The sequence below is a fragment of the Ciona intestinalis genome, chromosome 6, assembly GCF_000224145.3.
Source record: "Ciona intestinalis chromosome 6, KH, whole genome shotgun sequence".
NCBI classification, from domain to species: Eukaryota; Metazoa; Chordata; class Ascidiacea; order Phlebobranchia; family Cionidae; genus Ciona; species Ciona intestinalis.
Window position 1 is genome coordinate 1,367,105 of NC_020171.2, and position 21,047 is coordinate 1,388,151.

The 21,047-nt window shown below is 36.5% G+C and overlaps 4 protein-coding genes across 5 annotated transcripts in view; 2 read left to right on the forward strand and 2 right to left on the reverse strand.

The window, feature by feature from the left end:
- LOC100178926 (slit homolog 1 protein) overlaps window positions 1-1,307 on the reverse strand; it is a 6,282-nt gene extending 4,975 nt beyond the window's left edge. Inside the window, exons 1-3 of the mRNA XM_002125708.4 lie at window positions 1,154-1,307; window positions 663-954; window positions 314-395 (exon numbers count right to left, since the gene is read on the reverse strand). Of these exons, the coding sequence (XP_002125744.3) occupies window positions 314-395; window positions 663-954; window positions 1,154-1,228 (449 nt within the window). The 5' untranslated portion in view covers window positions 1,229-1,307. The remainder of the gene's footprint in view (window positions 1-313; window positions 396-662; window positions 955-1,153) is intronic.
- LOC100181282 (ankyrin and armadillo repeat-containing protein-like) overlaps window positions 1-16,826 on the forward strand; it is a 17,108-nt gene extending 282 nt beyond the window's left edge. Inside the window, exons 1-18 of one of the 2 annotated variants that reach the window (XM_009860577.3) lie at window positions 3,618-3,710; window positions 8,334-8,580; window positions 8,935-9,107; window positions 9,503-9,613; window positions 9,947-10,209; window positions 10,878-11,039; window positions 11,376-11,526; window positions 11,850-12,039; window positions 12,450-12,530; window positions 12,871-13,017; window positions 13,231-13,368; window positions 13,989-14,052; window positions 14,168-14,348; window positions 14,686-14,842; window positions 15,081-15,154; window positions 15,456-15,649; window positions 15,800-15,946; window positions 16,203-16,826. In XM_009860577.3, coding sequence (XP_009858879.1) covers window positions 8,370-8,580; window positions 8,935-9,107; window positions 9,503-9,613; window positions 9,947-10,209; window positions 10,878-11,039; window positions 11,376-11,526; window positions 11,850-12,039; window positions 12,450-12,530; window positions 12,871-13,017; window positions 13,231-13,368; window positions 13,989-14,052; window positions 14,168-14,348; window positions 14,686-14,842; window positions 15,081-15,154; window positions 15,456-15,649; window positions 15,800-15,946; window positions 16,203-16,425 — 2,667 coding nt within the window. In that variant the 5' untranslated portion in view covers window positions 3,618-3,710; window positions 8,334-8,369 and the 3' untranslated portion in view covers window positions 16,426-16,826. Of the gene's footprint in view, window positions 1-3,617; window positions 3,711-8,333; window positions 8,581-8,934; window positions 9,108-9,502; window positions 9,614-9,946; window positions 10,210-10,877; window positions 11,040-11,375; window positions 11,527-11,849; window positions 12,040-12,449; window positions 12,531-12,870; window positions 13,018-13,230; window positions 13,369-13,988; window positions 14,053-14,167; window positions 14,349-14,685; window positions 14,843-15,080; window positions 15,155-15,455; window positions 15,650-15,799; window positions 15,947-16,202 lie in introns of those variants that run through there. The other variant, XM_026834877.1, reaches the window with a different exon arrangement.
- On the reverse strand, window positions 1,781-6,946 carry LOC100176560 (peptidyl-prolyl cis-trans isomerase 6-like). The gene is made up of 5 exons (XM_002125635.4): window positions 6,797-6,946; window positions 3,602-3,721; window positions 3,229-3,298; window positions 2,499-2,704; window positions 1,781-2,308 (listed from the first exon to the last, which is right to left on the reverse strand). Exons 1-5 carry the CDS (start codon window positions 6,887-6,889, stop codon window positions 1,898-1,900), a joined length of 900 nt encoding a protein of 299 aa, XP_002125671.1. The 5' UTR covers window positions 6,890-6,946; the 3' UTR covers window positions 1,781-1,897.
- A 463-nt stretch (window positions 16,827-17,289) lies between the features above and the next one.
- LOC100181329 (protein TFG) lies at window positions 17,290-20,800 on the forward strand. Its single transcript, XM_002125470.4, has 7 exons — window positions 17,290-17,527; window positions 17,901-17,984; window positions 18,147-18,302; window positions 18,489-18,623; window positions 18,835-19,109; window positions 19,384-19,578; window positions 19,686-20,800. Exons 1-7 carry the CDS (start codon window positions 17,356-17,358, stop codon window positions 19,995-19,997), a joined length of 1,329 nt encoding a protein of 442 aa, XP_002125506.1. The 5' UTR covers window positions 17,290-17,355; the 3' UTR covers window positions 19,998-20,800.
- Window positions 20,801-21,047: the final 247 nt, after the last annotated feature.

The window sequence follows — 21,047 nt, forward strand, 5'->3', positions numbered from 1 at the left end:
TCCATGACCGTTAGTAATTGTTAAAAACACGATCAGAATATTTAGATATTATGTGCTAAAGGTGTCCCATCTTCCCCCACCCTACTATAATTAATTTTAGTAGTTGTAACATTAACAGTATTTTGAGGCCTCTGCAGTTAACTTAAAGTCAAGGTATTTTCATGAATAAACAAAGTTTTTTACCCTCGCCTGGCGGGGCGACAACAGTCGTTATAACATATGTTTCATACACCTCGTGCCCGCTTACAAATTACCACGTATGTAACTTTGTAAGTGATAGTCTCTGGTGTCTTTATAATGAACATAGTCCTACCTTAGTTGTTTTTGTGCACAATACGCTTGGCTCTGCTGGCAATAACATATTCTTGTGCATACGGTCTCACGACGCGGAGTGTCTGTAAATTATAATTTTATTGTGAAAAGGCAAGGCAAGCAAAAAAAGATTACAAAAAACATGATGAAACTTCTTTAAAGTAGGCCTGCTTGATTTCGTATTTATAAAATCTAATATTATATTTTTATGTGATAAAGGTATACACCTTATTCCCGCAAAATCTTATAGTGGAATTCGCTTTAAAAATACTGCAAATTTAAACGGTACAGTTACCTTACATAATAACGTATATATGATTTATAGTAAATACTTATGATGTTAATATTACTTGGGTAAACAGGCTGTTGCTGATTTTGCTCCGGGTTTTGGGGCCTGTCTGTTTCACCCTGAGATTCAGGGTTTTGCTGTTGTGGGGGTTGTGGCTGGGGTCTTCTTTGAGGGGGCCTTCTCTGGGGTGGCCTTGGGTGTTGGGGTTGGTTTGGGGGCCTTTGTGGCGGCCGTCTATTTTGAGGGGGCCACCTGTTTTGCGGAGGTGGCTGTCTGTTTTGTGGCCGTTGTTGTGGCTGTGGCCGTTGTTGTTGTTGTGGCTGTTGTCCTCTGTTTTGGGTTGGCTGGTTGCGCTATGTTGTACATTAATTGAATGAATAAATGTAACTTATTTATCCTTACATGGCGGGGCAACGACAGTCGTTATTACCTGCCGGTTCTGTTTTATACACCTTTTTAATCATTTTAATTAATTTGATCTTCGCCATCGTATTCGAAGAGATAGGTAAACATTCATGTTATGTTATGTAACTATAATAAGCCTTTTCTTACCTGGCCTTGCTGCAAAGTAGGTTGGAAACTAACCACCAAGAACAACAAAATAGCAAAAACTTGTAAACAAATCATGTTATTAACCCTTATTAAAATGTATCCGTACAGATAATTTTGCAACAAAATCTTTCTTTTAACTGTTCGAATGATAGGATGGTTTAAAATGTGTGCGTGTGTGTTCGTTTACTCTTCTTTTCTTTTATACCTTGACTTCTTAAGTATGTGTTAAGTCGTATCACCTGGACAGTAATTGCTTTCAGCTTATGTACTTATACGTGTTACGTACGTAAGGCAACTCATTTGTACAGACGATGGGTTATAAGTGTGAAAGAGGAATTCCCGCACTTGGTCGTTTAGGGGTCAAACTGTTTGAGAGGGTTCTTGGACCGAAACTTTCGTACCTTATTCTTTAATCAATGAAGGATTATCTTCGCTATAGCGGAAAAACGATAGTCCTTAATTATGACGCGGGTGTTCTATATACGCATTGTGCCCGCTTACGAATTATTACCACTATTTAAAAATTGTTTGAATATCTTACCAAATCGGTTCGCTAACTCCAGTTTAAAGACTACATAGCGTCGCATACTGTCCGGACATAACAATATCTTCCTTAATTACAAAATGTATCATTTTATGGTTTTATTTAATCAGCTGGTTCGTACCGTTTTTCACTAAACCCAATTTCACCAAAACTAATACGGTGTCATAACTACTGAATCCAGCTGTTACACCACTCGCATTTTAACGACGACGACGACGGTATCTCTGTCTCGGCTGTTGTCTACGTCGTTGTGGCTGTCGTTGTCTTCTTTGCTGAGGTCGTCGTTGCTGTTGGGGTCTGCATTGCGCGGGTTGTTGTCCAATTTTTCTGTTACATTCACATTCCTCTTTTAGATCCATTCGTGTAAAGCAATCCGCATCTCGTCTGCCTATGCAGAGGTTATCATTATTTTGTCTCAGTTGGTCGCAGTAGTTTTTTGTGACCCTGTCTTTTCCATTAGAGCATGCTAGACCAAGTGTGTCTTCGACCGTAACATTGTGAACCGTTTCAAATACATGGCTACAAGATGCGATCTGGTACACTACTGAGTGAGTGCATTTGCCACGAGCTTTACTTTCGTCTTGTATGCATTCGATTTCTTTTACCACGTCCTATATAGTAAATAATCTGATTAAATTTTAATAGGAATAGTTGAATGAATGAGTGCATGAATGTAACTTTCTTATGCTCGCATGGCAGAAAACGTCAGTCGTTAAAACACGGGTGTTCTGTTTCATACACACTTCGTCCCACCTAAGTTACCACACATGTATCATTTTTTTCATTCTTAAAATTTCTCACCATTCCTTTCACAACCTTCCCAAAAACTGTAAACCCGTCGTTAAGCGACCCGTAGCGGTCCTCGCAACCGGTTGTAAAAAAGAATTGCTCTGCCATTGAAACGGGGACGTTTGTTTTTGCAAAACTGAGCCAACCAGCGCCCGGGAATTGGAGTTCTGGAAATTCTTTGCCAAAATGGCTACCGTCCTCATTAATCGCGGATTTTCCTGTTTTTTTAGGAATTTGGTTTATTTTCAGATACTTAACAGTGAGCATGAGGTGTATGAAAACATCATATGTGTCTGGTGTATAAGAAGACAGACAGTGAGCATGAGGTGTATGAATACACCATGTGTGTCTGGTGTATAAGAAGACACCCATGTCATAACTCAACATTGAGCATGAGGTGTATGAATACACCATGTGTGTCTGGTGTATAAGAAGGCACCCATGTTATACCTTAAATAGTGAGCATGAAATGTAAGAAAACACCATGTGTGTCTGGTGTATAAGAAGACAGACAGTGAGCATGAGGTGTATGAATACACCATGTGTGTCTGGTGTATAAGAAGACACCCATGTCATAACTCAACATTGAGCATGAGGTGTATGAATACACCATGTGTGTCTGGTGTATAAGAAGGCACCCATGTTATACCTTAAATAGTGAGCATGAAATGTAAGAAAACACCATGTATGTCTGGTGTATAAGAAGACAGACAGTGAGCATGAGGTGTGTATTTATACTTACCGTCAATGCCTCCCCCTTGTACAACAAACCCCGGGACCACACGGTGGAATTTTGTCCCAACGTAACCTTTCTGTAACAAAAAAAATTGTTACACAAGTCGTGATTTCAACACAAGAAATGATAAAGTACGACAGAACAAACGATATGTCCCATCTAATCCCAACCTACTATATAGTAGGGTGGGGGAAGATAGGACACTTTTAGCGTATAATGTCCAAATATCCTGATCGGGTTTTAAACAATTAACAATGGTCGTAAGGATATAGTTTTATCATTATTCCAATGTTCCTTATTTACTACTAAATGGGACAAGAAGGAGTTAAAACGTGTCCCATCTTCCCCACCCTACTGTATGTTCACGTATATCTCATACCTCTTTTCTTTCGCAGAATAATTTGAAGTTTTCAGTTGCTTTTGGCGCCCCATCACGGAGCAAACGAATCTCGATAGGTCTGGATGGGCCAACTTTGCCAGCTTTGAACGTAAGTGTGATCTGTAATAATAAAAAATAAATGTATATAGTAGGGTGGGGGAAGATGGGACACCTTTCTATTCTAATTTCATTTGGTAGTTAAAAAAAGAAAATGCAAGAATTATGAAACCGTATTCTCACGACTCCAATGGACCGTTGTTAATTGTTTAAAACACGATCAGAATATTTGTTTACCATGTGCTAAACGTGTCCCGTCTTTACCCACTCTACTCTGAGTATATGGTACTATAGTAAGATGGGAATTAGCGCATAATATCCTGATCGTGTTTTAAACAATTACCAACGATATTTTACAGTCGTGAAAATACGGTTATATAATTCTTTAAACATTGTTTATTATATATTAATAAAGACGATGAATTCGTACGATAGAAAATTCTAGAATAGAACACATATAACAATTCTAGTTAGAAAAAAATTAAAACAAATTGACTATATCTTGAAAATCAGTAAAATATTATCCCATATATCGAACATACATTCAGCCTAAAGAGTGTATTTGGCTATAAAGCGAACAAATCAAAAAACCTATCTCGTCTCGGTCTTTTACTACATAAAACTGGCGTCTTGCTCTCGCAGCGTTACCAAGCATGGGGTTATGTTTTGCTCTGGTGACGCAGAGACAAAATTTACATGTAAGTTTCAGGTTCGTGAATGTTTTCGTACCAAAATCAGCCTTTCAATTTATAACTTGGTTAAAAGTTGTCGTTTAGAGCTTCCCGTACCAGTATGTGAAAAGATAACAGTTTTAAAATCTATTTTACGGTTTAGTTGTTGTAATACCTTGTGTGTAGAGTAAGGGGTTTATGGTTTATAGCCTCGCCTAGTTGTGAAGTATAGTTTGCATTTCTACATTAAAGTTTGTCTTTTTAAAAATTACGAAAAATTAAAAAAAATAGTTAGCGTATAGTTTCGTGAATGTTTTCGTACCAAAGCATGGCGTTAATACGGGTATAAAGTATTGCGTATAGACTTGAGTGGGCTATGGTAGGCTACCTAAAACAGACAAGGTCCAGTGATCAAACAGTTCCGTATTCTAAACCACACAGAACTAGTTTAGGGAAGTATACACATAACATACTGCTTTTTATTCGTCCGAAGCTGTAGGGTAGATATTTTAGGGCGTAGGCTGAACTAGTGAAACGATTTAAATGTCTTAATACAAAAGTTACATTTTATATATTTATTGCACAGTTGTTTTTAAATAAAACAGTCTCAGTTTAAATAGGTTGTAATATTTGTAGTGAATATAAGTAGAAAAAAAAACGTTATTTATGCACCTAAATTTCGGTATTAATTTATTGAACAGAATAACTATAAAGTCAGCAGTTATATCTGAGTTAAGTTATGAATCAGAAAGCGTTATTTGATTTGATTGACGATGCTACAGTCTCGTTTAAAGTTACATGGGCTCAAAAGAAGAAAGGTTTTGAACACACCGGCATAGTACTTGTACTAGATGATGTCCCGGTCTGTACGCTTGATTTTGGACCACCTGCTAACATTAGAGTCGGCCCATGGGACGGTTCGAGCTGGAATGAACTGAAAACGCCATTCGCTGTCGTGTATTTTCAAATGGAAATCGCCCGTAAGATAATACAGGGCAGTATTGAAAATATTGACTTGATAAGATCTGGCAATTTGGAGGTTGTTAGTACAACTGAAGAAAACGACGAATTGCGAACCCGTTTTCTTTCAATGATCGTTTCTACTTTACATTGGGCTTACTCAAATAAGGTCGCAGCGAAGGAAATGATAAGAAATATGCTGGACATGCAGTTGGAAAGGTATCACTTGGTCGAAAACAACTGTAGAAGCCACGTTGTCGCAGTGTATAAGATGGCACAAGAGAATTGGGACTTCGCTTTTCAAGAGAGCAAACTTTTTGAAGAGATGTATAGTATTGCAACACGTGATGCAACAAAAATTGCAAAGGCTTCGATAGGTTCTTTGTGGGTTATGGCCTTTACACCAGTTGTTGGGCCAGCGGTAGCCGGCTTGGGGTATGCAGTTGCTCGAGCATTAGGCCGAAAGTCTGACGCATCTGTAACCTACGGGAAAGCAATCAAAGGCGCAATTGCTCTACCGAAAGTGCCCGTACGCCGTTTAAATTCCATGTCTTCCAGTTGTACAGTAATGGATGGCGAAACCGTATGTTCCTTTGGGCACAGTGAAAGTATAACCACACTGCAAAAGCAAGGCGCTTTTAAAGGGTATGGTTCAGAATCCGGAGAAATATACATGAGATATTTTCAATCTATTCACAAATTAGACCAAGGAGATGCAAGCGATATAGACGTCACTTATTTCTTCATTCCGCCAACGGAGATACAAGCAAGCAGAGAGAATATTCTTGAGATTTTACACGACATGTTAATGCGTGAAGTTGCACCTAGACTTGCACGAGTGCCAGACAAACTAATTAGGGAAATCGTCAGCGACGAAAAAGGGTCAGATGAAATTTTATCCGAATTCAAATCTATTTTAGGCGATTTCGGGCAACCGGTTTCGGAAGACTCATTAATTTTAATGTTCAAGTCGCACAACCTGATGCACTTTGATACTTTTACGTTGTGATTTATAACTGATATTGTTTTAACGTTAGGGGTAATTAGTGGGCCAACTCTGGCCTAAATCCAATACCAGGTCTGTATGGCGTGCTACGCTGTGGGACCTCACTCATACAGAATATAAAAATCCTTTTTAACGGATCTTAATCTTTTCTATACTTTTTCTTATAGCATGTTTAAATGACTGTGGTTTTGCTGTTGACTGTCTTCTTTTTACTGTTTTAACAATTTAATCTTTGCTATCGTGTGTAAAATATAAATAAACGTTACATAGGTGAATTTTTAAGACTTTTTATTTTGTTAATGACTGACAATTCAAACAACCCTGAAGGAACACTGGGTTGGAGCAATTTTTTAATTGCCCTGTCCAAGGATACACACACTCACATAATGGCGAAAGCGTCTTCGAACCTCTGAGCTAGCAGGCGCAGTACAACCACTAATGTGTAATGCTGGCGCCGGACAGATAAATAAGAAAAACCGACATGGTAATATGTTAACCTACCTTGTCATGTGATGTCAATACACTTGGGTTCCCCGACACGGCAGCTGCTGAAACAGCGACAAAGAAAATTAATCGCAACACGTTTTTATCCATGGTTTTTAGTCACCGACGATCCTATTAAATAAAGAAATGTTAACAGATTTAAATTAAAAGAAAAGTTATCTTCCTGTTTGGTAAAAAATAAAGAACATTTTTTTGGATTACATAACGCAGTCTTCTACCCCAAAATATAACTAGTTTACCACACCATGTAGTTAATTTCTTTTTAACGAAAAAATGGCCTGTTCATTAGCGCAGAGTTCTTATATAACCAGTACTGTTCCATCTGTCATTTAATCCACTTGATTTGGTATTTAATGAATTTGTTCTGTTTAAGTACTGTTTGAATTTCAAATGCACTTGTCGTTTTATTCAAGTTCTACCTAAAAGTACTCAAGTAAGACGAACTCAAATTTAAAACCTTTGTTTTACATCCGGGTATTGATTTGCGCTTCAAATTAGATGAATTAATAGGATTATACTATGTACCAATGTGGGGTTAAAATACTTCAAAGTAATATCGTCTGGCTTGCGCTTTTCGATTATTGTGTTCGTCGCGTTTAGGAATCGGTAGGTTGTAAATACAGCAAACATATAGTAGAGTAGGGAAAGATGGGACACCTTTTCATTCTATGTTCTCGTCCCATTTGGTAGTAAAAAATATTCTCACGACTTCCATAGACCGTTGTTACTTGTTTGGGACACGCGCAGGATATTTGGATATTACTAAATATGTCCCATTTTCCTTTCCCCTACTCTATATAGATTCGTGTTATAACGACGTTCGTTGCCGGGCACGCAAGTAATACAGCACTACGCATATAACCAAGTGTCATTACAACATACGTTTAAATACAGAGAGTTAAAATTTGCCCAAATGTTCAGCTATAAATACTGATACCCTGTTCAGAGAGCGTTGGAACATTTCTATGTTGGTAACCATGGTGGAATTGGGGAATAACCTACGCTAAGTCTGCAGAAAATTTTTAGTTCTGCAAATTGTACGAAGTAGTTTGAAATTATCATAAAAGCTATAATTCTGGTCTTATTATTGCATTTGTGAATATTTGAAATAAGTAGGCAATTTACTATACCTTTTCTGCATGTAACATACACTCAAGGCTTTGTTTACAATAAAGTAATCTTGCCAACCAACTAAACAGAACTTATTTATTTTTTGACCCTGGTATTATACTGTGTATCTACAGACCGCATTCTAATGGACTGAAGATCTCACCTTAATAGATGAGACTAACAGACTAAGCGAGTACGAGGTGTGTGAAACAGAACACCTATGTTCCAACGACTGTCAATGCACCGCCACCCAGAATAACTTTTATTTATTCACCCCTTAGATATTATACATAAATAACCTTATTCAGCAATCAAATGTTGTCTAAATTTTCAGTCATACATTGCAAAAAATAAATACCTCGCCACAGATAATTGATAAATATTATAAAATGGGTGTTAATAGTTTACATTCATTCATTCCTAGAGATAGATAACCTCATTCACCCACTGCCAAACAAACATGACGGACATAGAATTTGACGATGAGGGATGGTCCGCCATTCACCACTGTGTGGCAGCAGAGAAAGAGCTTTTAATGTCGATAGAAAAGTTTGTAACGAGCAACGAAGAGTTTCTTGAATGCGAGACAAAAGATCGGTTTCATCGGACACCACTTCTGCTTGCTGTGGCAAAAGATAAAACAAAAAGTGTTGAAAAACTACTAGAGTTAGGTCAGTGGAAATGTAATATGTTTATTTTGACAGGAGCACTTGCCATTAGCCCAGGGGTTATGGGTTCAAGGCTCGATGCTGCTACCATTGTGGGCATATGTGTCCTTGGACAAGACACTCAATTAGAATTTCTCTTTAGTGTATGAAACAGAACACCCATGTTATAATGACTGTCTTGACCTGCCACGCAAGGATAAACAAGTTAAATTCATTCATCGTTCACATACAAAGTTCTATATGCTGTTGTAACTTGAAACGGGCAACAGGTGTATAAAATAGAACACGCATGTTATAACGACTGTCTTTTACCCGCCAGGCAAAGATAAATAAGTTATATTCATTTATTTATTCAAGGGGCTCGCATCACGGCACTGGACGCATACAACCATGGGGTTGTAGAAATATGTGCCATGACTGACAATCTAGAAATGCTGAGTCACTTTATTGAAATGAATAATCCCGAGCTCGCTGTTTGGAAGCGACTCATCAAGTTTTTGTCAGCGGACACAGACGAAGAATCTGAAAAGGTGAAAAAATAAAGTTACTTATGTCAAGTTTTGTTCTATGTGGGTGAGGTCTTTCAGTCTTGTAGGTCATTGGACCTGTGATTTAGGCCATGGTAAGTCTATTACTACATTTTTTTATGTCAGGCATAATTTAACTCTAACCACGAAACATATGTGTCTTGGGCAAGAGACAAGACAGTAAATAGACATTGCTACAACCCAGAGGTCACCATTAAGTTAGAGCACCATGGGTGTCCAGATAAATGAGTAAAGCACTAAATCTGGCCTAATTACCAGATCCCATGGCCTGCCATACTGTAGGACCCCATGTCATCCGTAATACAGAAAATTCCACTGGCCCGGCCCAGTGCCTCCCCATGTTTGGTGCCTATGTTTATCATTTATTCATTACACAGGCAGCTATTATACTGGATAAAATCACCAAAGAGCAAGATGGAGAAGTTGTGAATGAGAAAACTTATTGGGAACCTTTTGTTCAAGCCTCTGGCGTGTCTGCTGTTATAAAAGTTAGTATGATTATAAAACATGTTATTTTAGCTGATTAGTTTGTATGTATAACTGATATAACAAAATCCCACCAAAAATGTACCTATGAAATTTCATTTGTTGTTGCTCAAACACAGTGGTTCCTTATGTGGTGTCCAAATGATCACTAAATTATCAAAAAAGTCAAAAAATAGCCATTCATAAAGTTATCTATGTTCTAACTTGTAAGCGGGCACAAGGTGTATGAAAGAGAACACTCATGTTATACTGACTGTCACTGTCTTGGGGCACAAGGATAAATAAGTTTCATTCATTTCAGAAAAATTCAATGTACCACAAACTATAATTTTTAGGTGTGCAAGTCCGCTGCAGGAGACACTGTTAAAGTTCGCAACCTGCACATTCTGAACAACATTATTCATCACCCTGTGGTGCCAGGAATTCTGGCCAAAGCTGGCGGTATCAAAATCCTAATTTCACTGGTCACGAAAAACTTGAAAGGGGCCTCTGTTCCAGTGCTTAACATTATAAAAGAAGTCTTGTTTTCCAACCCAGAAATGGCAGGACAAGTTTGTGACGCAGGGTTTCTACCAATTGCAGTAAAACTAATGAGCAGGTGACTTGTATTTTCATTTAAATGGCCTCTAAATGACTAGTGCACTATTTTAGGGTATTGGGCCAACTTTGCCATAAATACTGAATTTTCTGATACTTTTGCTCTTACATTTTTGTTAAACAGTACCAAATATACAAGTTTAAGACATTGTACTAATGTGACCTTTATATGGGTTTTGTTACATTCTTTTCACTGTGTAGTTACAACAATGTTTTCCATTCAAATCACACAATGGTTAAACCACTATACACTATTCAGTGTTGGGATTTAAATTCCTTATATATCACAGAACAAAAGCTTCTGTAATATAAGATTCAAGTGTGTATGATTACATGTGTTTGTTGTGCTTTGATTTACTACAGAAGTAGAGTATATTATTGTATTTTATCATGTCTAATTAACTTTTTCCAGTCTTGATTAGTATATGTTATAACTCCACATATAGCATAAGATTGAGCAATGTACAATGAGTGTGTGGTATATAAAACAAAATCACCAAATCTAGACCCTAAAATTCTGCAAAAATAGTGAATGAAATATAACACCCATGTTATAAGAACTGTCGTTGCCCCGCCACATGAGGATAAACAAGTTTAATTTATTCATTCACATTTATTATAACGACTGGTATTGGCAGTTATTTAAACAAGGTACATTCATTCATTCAGCCCTGAAAAGCTGGCCGTAGAATCTGTTGCAAACGTGGTTGAATCAGTTGGAGCAATTGCATCATCATCACCAGCAATGCAGAAGACCGTTGGAATGACTTCCCTCATCTTTAAATCCCTTCTTGGTCTCTTTCAAGTACAGGAGCTGCAAACTTCCGTGAGGTAGGAGTTTTGTATGGTGTATGAACCATGGACACCCATGTTATAACTCGACAGTGAGCATAAGATGTATGAATACACCATGTGCGTCTGGTCTATAAGAAGACACCAACGTTATAACTTGACAGTGAGCATGAGGTGTACGAATACACCTTGTGTGTCTGGTGTATAAAAAGACACCCCTGTTATAACTTGACAGTGAGCATGAGGTGTATATGTGTGTCTGCTGTATAAGGAGACACCTTTTTTCATAGACCTTATACCAGTTTACGTGTTACCATATGTCTTAATTTGTTGGTAATTTTAAAATACATGTAATGCAAGAAATGTCAAATCTAGGTTGCTGTCAGCGCTTACAAACACCACCAGGAAACTTGTATCAGGAAATAAGGAAAACCAGACTGAATGTATTGACTGTGAAGGGGCTGCACCACTTATAATGGTTTCAAGGGCAAATAAATACAGAGACCTGCAGACTAGTGCTATTAGGGTATGGTACATGAATGTGTTCATAATTTTTTTAACAGATTGGTAAATTGTATAAATTTGTAAATTTGTTTGTGTTTTTATTTGTTTTATTTTTTGTTTCACTTACTTTTTTATACCAGTCACTTTTTTTGTAACTTTTTGGGTGATTGTCTTTCTGTATGACTGACATTTTTGAAAACCCATATGTAACCACTGGGTTGTATCAATTACAGTTAATTGTTTTACCCAAGGACACATGTGCCCACAGTGGTAGCAGCAACAAGCCTTGAACCCAATACCTCTGTGTTAACCACAGGGCCAAATGTAATCACCCATACATTCCAGGCACTTTATGAGTTATCATTAGATAACATCTACGCGTCCAACAACATATTAGAGGAAGGGGCAGTTTTGCCATTAATGCAAATACTAAAGAAAAGTCGTGCTTTATCTTTGCAAGAAGCTATTTCTCTTACACTGTGGTCGTTGGCTGGTCCGGATATTAACAATAAAAGATCAATGGCATCTATGATGGGTGAGAACTTTAATGATTTATTTCAGTTGTTTGGCTGTGTAACGTAAGGGGTTTGGGTTCAAGGCTCACTACTGTGGGTCTGTTTGACTGTTTTTAATTTATTTATGTATTTTTTCTGCTTTGTGGGTCCTACAGCATGGGGTGCCATGGGACCTGGGGTTTAGACCAGATATGGTCTTTACCCTAACACCAGGGTGCTATAACCCATTGGTGACCACTAAGTTGATGTAATGTACGTTAAGTGGCTTGCCCAATGACACATACGCCTATCAGTATCAAGCCTCGAACCCTGGTATCCTTTTGTTACAATGCAAGCCCTTAACCACTGAGTCACAACATATACATATATGATAACGATATTTATCATTTGCAAACTATATATTAAGCTTAATACATTATGTATTAACCAGGTGTAAATCTTCTAATTGAGTTTCTTGGAGCTGCTGGTCCAAGTGCAGAGAATCTTAACTACATTGGTGCAGAAGGATTAGGTAAGTAACATGTGTTTAATGGACAATATATACACATTATACAATATAATATAATATAAGGTTTAGACGGGCATAATCTGGATTTTTGCACTGCATTAAACAGTAAACATTACAACCAATAAGTTAGATTTGTTTCATGAAATGAAATAGGCCTCTTGACATGAATTTATGTTATGTTAAAATGTAGTAGGCCTACTATAATGTATGTGTATTACTCTGAATGAATGTAACTTACTTTATTCTCGCGTGGCGGGAAAACGACAGTCTTAATAACACGGGTAATACTACACCTCATGCCAGCTTACAAGTTCCCATGTATTTAACTTATGTTAATTTCCAGGCGTACTTGCCCAGGGGGCTCATAACAAACAGATGGCAATTGCCGAAGCAAATGGAATACAACCCCTAGTGAGACAACTTAGATCCGCAAGCACTAATGTTGTAACATCTGTTATACAAACCTTACGACACCTGTGTATTGGAATAGGTAAGTTTACATAGAAATCCACTTAAAGTATATGTTGCTGTATTTCATTTGTTGCTATATTCCAACTTTTCGTTTTAAATGTTTATTTTTATCTTCGCTACTGTAATCGAGGAGACAAATAGCTTGTAAATGAACAGGAACATTTTACTAGTTGGAGAAAAGACCTCACTTATTTAGAATTGTCTAGGTTTTTATCTTTTCTTCATTGTTTAGGTTATGTAACCAACACGGCAAACCAAACTACAATTGCTCAATCTCGTGGCCTTAAATTCCTTGTAGCTTTAATGGCGCACTCTAAAGCTGAGATGATACAAGTTGAAGCAGCTCTTACACTTGCTGCCATTGCACTTGGTGGGTTGAATGAATAAATGAATAAACTTGTTTATTCTCGCATGGCGAAGCAACAATAGTTAGTATATCACAAGTGTTCTGTTTCATATACCTCATGCCTGCTTACCAGTTACTGAGTATGCAACTTTCTTGGTAATCCTTTTTTGAATGTATGGCTGGCAGTTTAGACAACCCGTAAGTGACCACTGGGTTAAAGTAATTGCCATTAAGTGTCTTGCCCAAAAACAGATATGCACAATGGTAGCAGCGTAGGTCTTTTTATACACCAGACAGGAATGGTGCTTTTTTACACCCCAACAGTGAGCATAAGATATATTCTTCAACACCTCATAAGCACTCATAATAACAACAAGTTACGTTTCAGTTACACCACAGTCGCAGTAACATCATTGTTTAAAGATTCAGAAGAGAAACCTTGAAAGTAAGAATACAAAAATGATAATCAGATTTAGTTACAGTATTCCTTATCAAAGCAGAAATAGCCGGAGATTTTTTTCAGAAAGCCAAATTAAAGTACAGCAGCTATAGAGTAGTGTGCAAATATTTTTTGTAAATTCAAAGGGCATGTAACAACGTCATACTTTATATATATATATACTTATATATTGTTTTTTCAATAGGCCACAGTGAAAACATAGCAAGCCTAGAAGAAAATCCTGATTTTACCTTTCTACACATTATAAGGTAAAGTTACTTTTCTTTTTGAGTGACTGTCGTTTTCCGGTCACGCAAGAATAAATAAGTTACATTCATTTATCCAATATTTTATATATTATTACAGTTTCATTTATTCATGCAGGCTCTTGTATTCCAACAATGATAAAGTTGGCATCCTGGCAGGCACAGCGCTTGCTACATTTTCATTCAACAATGTTTTACAACAGAAAGCCATAGCAGAGTGTGGGGGCGTAAGATGGCATAACTTTGCTCCACACTTAACCAGCAAGGATGACATTGCTGCAATTAATGCAGCTTTTCAGGTTGGGGAAACACTGGTTTTATTAAACGTTTTATTAGGCAACACTTTTTTTAAGTTACTCTAAAAGCTTTTCTGGGTTAAATTTGTTATTTTGCATGTCAAAGTACTTTATATGCTATATAGGAATAGAACATATGATTCATATATATATATATACATCTTGCTCACTGTTAAGTTATAACATAGGTGTCTTCTTATACACCAGACACACATGGTGTGTTCATACACCTCATGCTCACTGTCAATTTATAACACTTTTTATGCAGCCAGCACACATAATCTGTTTACACCCCTTATTCTCTCATTAATTTCTAATCCCAATAAGCCAATACATCCAGGCTGTTGTTCTGTCTCGTATAATACCTGATGAGGAACCAGCTGTGTCATCAGCCGAAGGGATTAAAGAACTTGTTAATCGACTCGAACACACCAAGAAAGATCATTCAAAAGCTTTAGCTGCAGATTGCATAGCCAGGCTGTCGCATACCAGAGCAGGTAAGGAATTATGAAATTTTTTTTATATTACCTAGCGGTCACTAATTGTAAATCAGTTCTACTTAAATAATGAATAAAACTTACTTATTCCTTGCATGGCAGAACAACGGCAATTGTTATAACATGAGTGTTCTGTTTCATACACTTTGTACCACTAACAAGTTACCACATATGTAACTTCTGGGTGATTGTTTTAAAATTTGAGCAATAATTTATTAGAATTGAACTTTACATACAGGTGTTCCTTCTGCTATGGTCTCAATCAATGTGATTCCACATTTGTGTAAACTACTGGAACCACAAAATGATCAGGTATGATGTATGTTTGTGGTAACTTTGGATTTTTTAATGTAAATAAATATTACCAACATATAGTTACTAAAACCTAGTAAGTTTGTCCAAACTGACAGAAAAACAATAAAAAACACAAAGGTATATATGTGGTAACTGTTAAGTGTCAACGAGGTGTTTGAAACAAACCACCTGTGTTATATAACGACTGTTGTTGCCCCGTTAGTATAAATAAGTTACATTCATTCATTATTTAGAAATAATTGATTTGTCTCAGTTGTATAATTTGGCAAAATTTAGTTTTTTAATTTCTTTATAACAGGTCCGTGGTGCAGTAGCTGTCGCGCTCGGTTACCTTAGCTTTGACCACAAGGGGGAGAGAGAGATCTTGAGAATGTGCCGAGAAAATCCTCACTTTATTCATGTCCTCAAATATTACACAAAGAACTACAAACTGTCGCCTGCATTTCTTGAGGCTTGGCAACATTGTGTACATGTTGGCTTGCCCTGTACTATGTAAGTATGTTTATGCAATTATAAAATGAGTGTCTTCTTATACACCATACATACATGGGGTATTCTTTTTTACTACTAAATTTTAGATATCTTTTTTTTGCTCCAGGTTTTCCAATTTTTCATCTTTTTATTTTTGTTTTTTTCGGTCAGGTCAAAAGAGAATCAGAACGATTTCATTCAAACTTTAAGCCAGAGTTTCACTGGAGCTTTTATGAAACCACCTAAAGATCTCTCCCCATCTATTCTCACTCTTACTGAAGATGCTGGGGGCTCCAGGTCACACAGTCATCATCAAAGGTTGTGAAAATTGAAGTCAAAATTACATACGTCATAAGTGGGCAAGAGGTGTACAAAACAGAACACCCATTTTATAACGACTGTAGCTTCTTCGCTACGCAAGGATAATAGTTTTATTTATTTAACCAAGTAAAAAGACATGATTAAAACTTATTTTACAATATTTCTTTAGGCTACTTATCCTGGGTCTTAGCTCCCTAAATGTATCCCAGAACCAAAACTGATTAAAATTTACAGTTTTTTAAAAATTTTATAGTTCTCGTGCGTCACAACTGTTAGCGACAATCCACGATGACATGTCGCAACTTCATGGTCGGTCAACTCACTCGTCACGCTTCACTCGACATTCACACTTGACTGCATCTGTGCAACAGCACCACCCAGGGAGCAAAAAGAGCTTTTCCCCGCTGTCGCAAGATGTAGGTCCGAGTATTAGTCAACAGTCACAGTTGCCACGAATTACATCTGGGCAAAGTTAGACATTAAACTAGTTAATTGGGGTAAAACACTTTTGAGAAATCAAAATCAAGAGTTCCTTAGTGTTTTACGGTAAGGGGGCTTGTACAGAAAAGTTTTGTTATGTTTTGACACAAAAGTATTTCTCTTCTCATTGTTTTTTAAATAACATGATCTTCACTATCGTTTTCGAAAAGATAAATAAAAATACTGTTGTGTTTGGTAAGTATGGAAATACTTCCATAAAGCCATGAGGCATTATCTTGTCCTTTACTTTATTTCACTGTGTAGATTAGAATCACATTTATCACCATTTTTGACATTGCCAAAATGTTTTGTGTATATACTCATACCATTTTCTAGTTATGTCTTCTTTGTTGTATTAAAAGTGTAGAAAAATAAAATTAAAAGTTCTTCAACATTTTCTGATTAGTTTTTAATTATACTATAAAAAGTGGTAAAATATATTTGAATTCTGATTGTTTCAAGGGGAGAAAATAATAATCCCAATATCGGCGTTCATAGAATCCGTGTATTACGATGACGTCATCATTAGTTTACACGTCATGTGTCAGTCACTTTTCGCTGGAAATTCAAGCACAGATTCGTTATGCAGCTGTAATATAGGATAAGCTATTAAGCAGTTATATACTTAACTAGTTATATACTTACTTTAGGCGCAAATTCTTGGAGAATTTTTCTGAAGAACCACGTGGCATAATTTTACATTTCTGATTTCAACAATACGTATGTGCAGACCAACAGTATATTATATAGATATAGAATATAGATTATGTATATAACGGTGTAGTACATTATAACGTCAGTTTATAGGCTTGCCTAGTTTTCAATTTAAGGGTAACATCCTATTTTATAGCTCAATCTAATATTAGTCTCACATTTTAGAGATATACATATAGTTTCATAGTTTGTGAGTAAATTTTATATTAAATATGGACTTAACGGGAAAACTGATAATCAAGGCAAGATTGGGTGATGATATAAGAAGGATACCAATCCACAATGAAGACCTAACGTATGATGAACTTATACTTATGATGCAAAGAGTCTTCAGGGGAACTTTGGACTCTAATGAGGATGTCGTGATCAAATATGCTGACGAAGGTGAAAAAGTTCACTCTAATAGTATAAAAAGTTCATGAGAAAATTTTGAAGCACATTTAGTTTCATTTGTCCACACTTTTATTACTTTAAAGAAGGTCGAATATGCTGACAAAGGTTAGAAAATGTGTTCTAAAAACAGAATTTATGATTTATTAAAACTATAATTTAGTCCAATATGCAGAATATGGCAGTTCTTGACGTTGCGGTGCAACATGCTATTTTTCTTGTGCTCACAGACGACCGTTGTAAATCAGCGTACAAAGTACATTTTCAAGTCATACTAGGAAATCCTACTTAATTTTATACAGATTTATGAACAATATAGTTCATTACTGTTTTAAATGTTTCTTAGCTAACTGTATAAATATTTCAGATGGAGATCTTATCACAATATTTGACGACTCTGACATCAACTTCGCAATTCAAATAAGCAGAATTTTAAAGCTAACCATATTTAGTAAGTAAATATGTGGTATATATGTGTATGATGCGATTTTCGTCCTAAAACACTTCAGTTTAAAAACTAAAACCATATATTAATGTCAGAAGTTAAAAACTAGGACTGTCTTGTATATAAATAACCTACTAAATATTTTACAATTATTTCCATTTTTTTCAGCGAAAAATGAGCCTCAAATTGCTAAAGAAGATACTAGCATTGCTGGAAGTAATGTGAGACAAGAATTGATCAAAATCCGGAACCAAATAAATAATCTTTTGGATGGACTTGGTGGGGGTGGTGACCAGGAACGTACTGTCGTGGTTAATAACACAGGTAGTTTAGAATATTTTTGGAATGCTTTAATAGCCAAACTTTTAAATACAGTGGAATCAGAGGTAATAACTGCATAATTTGGTGAAGTAAGTTTAACTTATTGGTTCAAATGATTAGCCTATTGAAAACATTATCGGTGCATTGAAATGCCTTTTTTGTAATAAAATTTGTAATATTTTTTTACAGAAGAGCCTACAGCAGTTAAAGCTGAAACTGCCCCCCCACCTACTATCAATCAAAACTATGACACAAGTTTTGATCCACTAACAGCAAACAACACAAGTAGTAGTGTGATGTCATCATTTGACAATGTTTCGCAATGTAAGTTTGAAATAGATAAATATGTAGTGTACAAGTAGGAAAAGTAGCTAGCGATTTTTTTCTTGAGTAGGCTACTTTTTAATTTTACTCCCTACTGTGTTTTTAAAGACTGTAATTCTGCTGCAAATTCCCTTTCTATATTAATTAATCTGATCAGATTTACTGTATTCCTTAACTTTGTTTTTGTTTAGTAAAAAAATCATATTTTTAGTGGATAACCGGCCCCCTAGCCCCAGCGGTAGCCAGAGTAGTGCCCCCTCTCACTCTGGAAGGTCCCAGGTCACCCCACAAGGTACCCCACAACCCATGCAGTCATTCCAACAACCCCCACCCGTGGAACAACCCCAACAGAACCATTATGGGCAAATGCAACCACCGCAACAGAATGCACAGTTGCCGGGACAAACCACTGGTTTTATGGATAAGCAAATGGGACCATCGGTGCCATCTTCGGTCCCGGGAATGCAAAATCAACCAAATCAACAGGTGAAATAAATTTTCTTTTTGAATGTACACTGTTGGTGCCTAGGATTTTAGTCTGCGTTTAGTATAACTGTCTTTAAAAGCCAAAAGGTTCATAATTTGATTATAAAAAGCTTAAAAATATATAAAAATCTGACATTTCAATTTTTACCTCTATTATTTTAGCTGAATAATTTCTGTTATTATACGTTCCCACATTTTCACTAAGTCCGGTCTATATAAAAAATCAAAAAAAGTCATAAAATGTTTATTATTAAGTTACTACTTACTTTTTTAGGGTGGTTTCCCTCCACCCCAACAAATGGGGGCGCCGCATGCCCCAAACCCTAATTACCCCAACCCCACCCCACAACACCAGCAACACCCTGGGTACGCACAACCTGTATCAAGTCAGGGGAATTTCCCCCAGCCAGCTACCAGCCAATCAGTGAGCATGATGCCTTCGGGTCAAAGCAGTTTTAACCAATCACAGGTAACTAAATAAAATTAGAAATTTTTTTTAAATAATATTTTTTTGTGTAATGTTTTCCTGCACCTGTTTGAGATTGTATATTTTTTTAACCAATATTTCATTTTTAGCCACAATATCCACCTTCTACAAGTGGATTTGGATCTTTTAGTCAACAACAACAACAACAACAGCAACAACAGCAACCGCCCCAAGAACAACAACAACCCAGAATGCAAGCCCCTTATGGCGGTGTACCCCCTGGCCAAAACTACCCCCCACAAACAGGGCAAAATCAGCCCCCGTTTCAGCAACAACAGCAAAGGGGGCCTTCACCCCAAGGGTACATGCCCGGGGCCCCACCCCAGTCAGCAGGAAATCCACATCGTATGTTTGGAAGAGGGGCTTATAGACCCAGACAAGCAGGACCTGGGTACCAGTGAAGTAACAACAAGGTGCAATTTAAGAATTTGAAAATATAGCTAGAACATTACTTTGCAGTTCAAGGTTTAACGTATGCTATTATGCATAGGCGTCACGTTATTGAATTTTTAACTAAATCTGGGTTAAACTTTTTTCAAAATCTGGGGTGATATTGTTAGAATACAGTTACACTCATAGTCATAAAACATTAGCAACCTTATTAATTAATGGGGACATGACACCCCAAATGTGAAGTCTATGCTACATGTACTAAGTAGCACACACATATTACAAGTAATTATGCTGCTTTTTCCCTTCCTACAGTAGGTCTACCAATTATATATAATAGAGTGGGGAAAGATGGGACACCTTTTCATTCTATTTTCTCGTCCCATTTGGTAGTAACTAAAGAACATTCAAAGAATTTTAAAACCGTATCCTTACAACTCTATAGATTGTTGTAAATTGTTTAAAACACGATCAGGATATTTGAATATGATGTGCTAAAGGTGTTCAATCTTCCCCTACCCTACATATGTACTGACAATTGAAAATAAGAAAATATTTGCAATTTTTTCATAGAAAATTTATAGAGCAAAGTTCTAATACCTGGATGATATAATAAATACGTTAATGGCTAAAAAGAATATTTACTATTTTTACATTAGCAGTAAGCTTGGTGAAAATCTCCCATATGCTATATGCAACAATATTTTCATAATATGAAAATAAGCGTGTTGCATTTAAATAACTGTAAACTTGATATTACTAATATAGTGTTGTGGATGATTATTATTACCAAAATAAATTATGATGACTGTTACTTTTTGTCAATATGTTTAATTTATAGCAGCAGTATCAAGAATGAATGAATGTTACTTATTTATCTTCGCGTGGCCGGCAACGACAGTCATTCTAACATGGGTATTTTACACAGCTCCAGCTCACTTACACACATATGTAACTTTGTGGGTAATTATGTTTTTAAATTTTTTTCAGAATAATTAAGCGTGTATGATATTGGGGTAATGAGGCATTACAATCAATAAGTTAGATTTGCTTTTCCCAAG

Excerpts from the sequence above, each read along its gene's own strand:
- LOC100176560 (XM_002125635.4), bottom strand. The coding sequence starts at position 6,889 with ATGGATAAAAACGTGTTGCGATTAATTTTCTTTGTCGCTGTTTCAGCA. Across the intron at positions 3,299-3,601 it reads TATTCTGCGAAAGAAAAGAG|AAAGGTTACGTTGGGACAAA; the intron begins GTATGAGATATA and ends TTTTTGTTACAG. Across the intron at positions 2,309-2,498 it reads GGAAGGTTGTGAAAGGAATG|GACGTGGTAAAAGAAATCGA; the intron begins GTGAGAAATTTT and ends TTTACTATATAG.
- LOC100181329 (XM_002125470.4), top strand. The coding sequence starts at position 17,356 with ATGGACTTAACGGGAAAACTGATAATCAAGGCAAGATTGGGTGATGAT. Across the intron at positions 18,624-18,834 it reads ATTTGACAATGTTTCGCAAT|TGGATAACCGGCCCCCTAGC; the intron begins GTAAGTTTGAAA and ends TCATATTTTTAG. Across the intron at positions 19,110-19,383 it reads AAAATCAACCAAATCAACAG|GGTGGTTTCCCTCCACCCCA; the intron begins GTGAAATAAATT and ends TTACTTTTTTAG.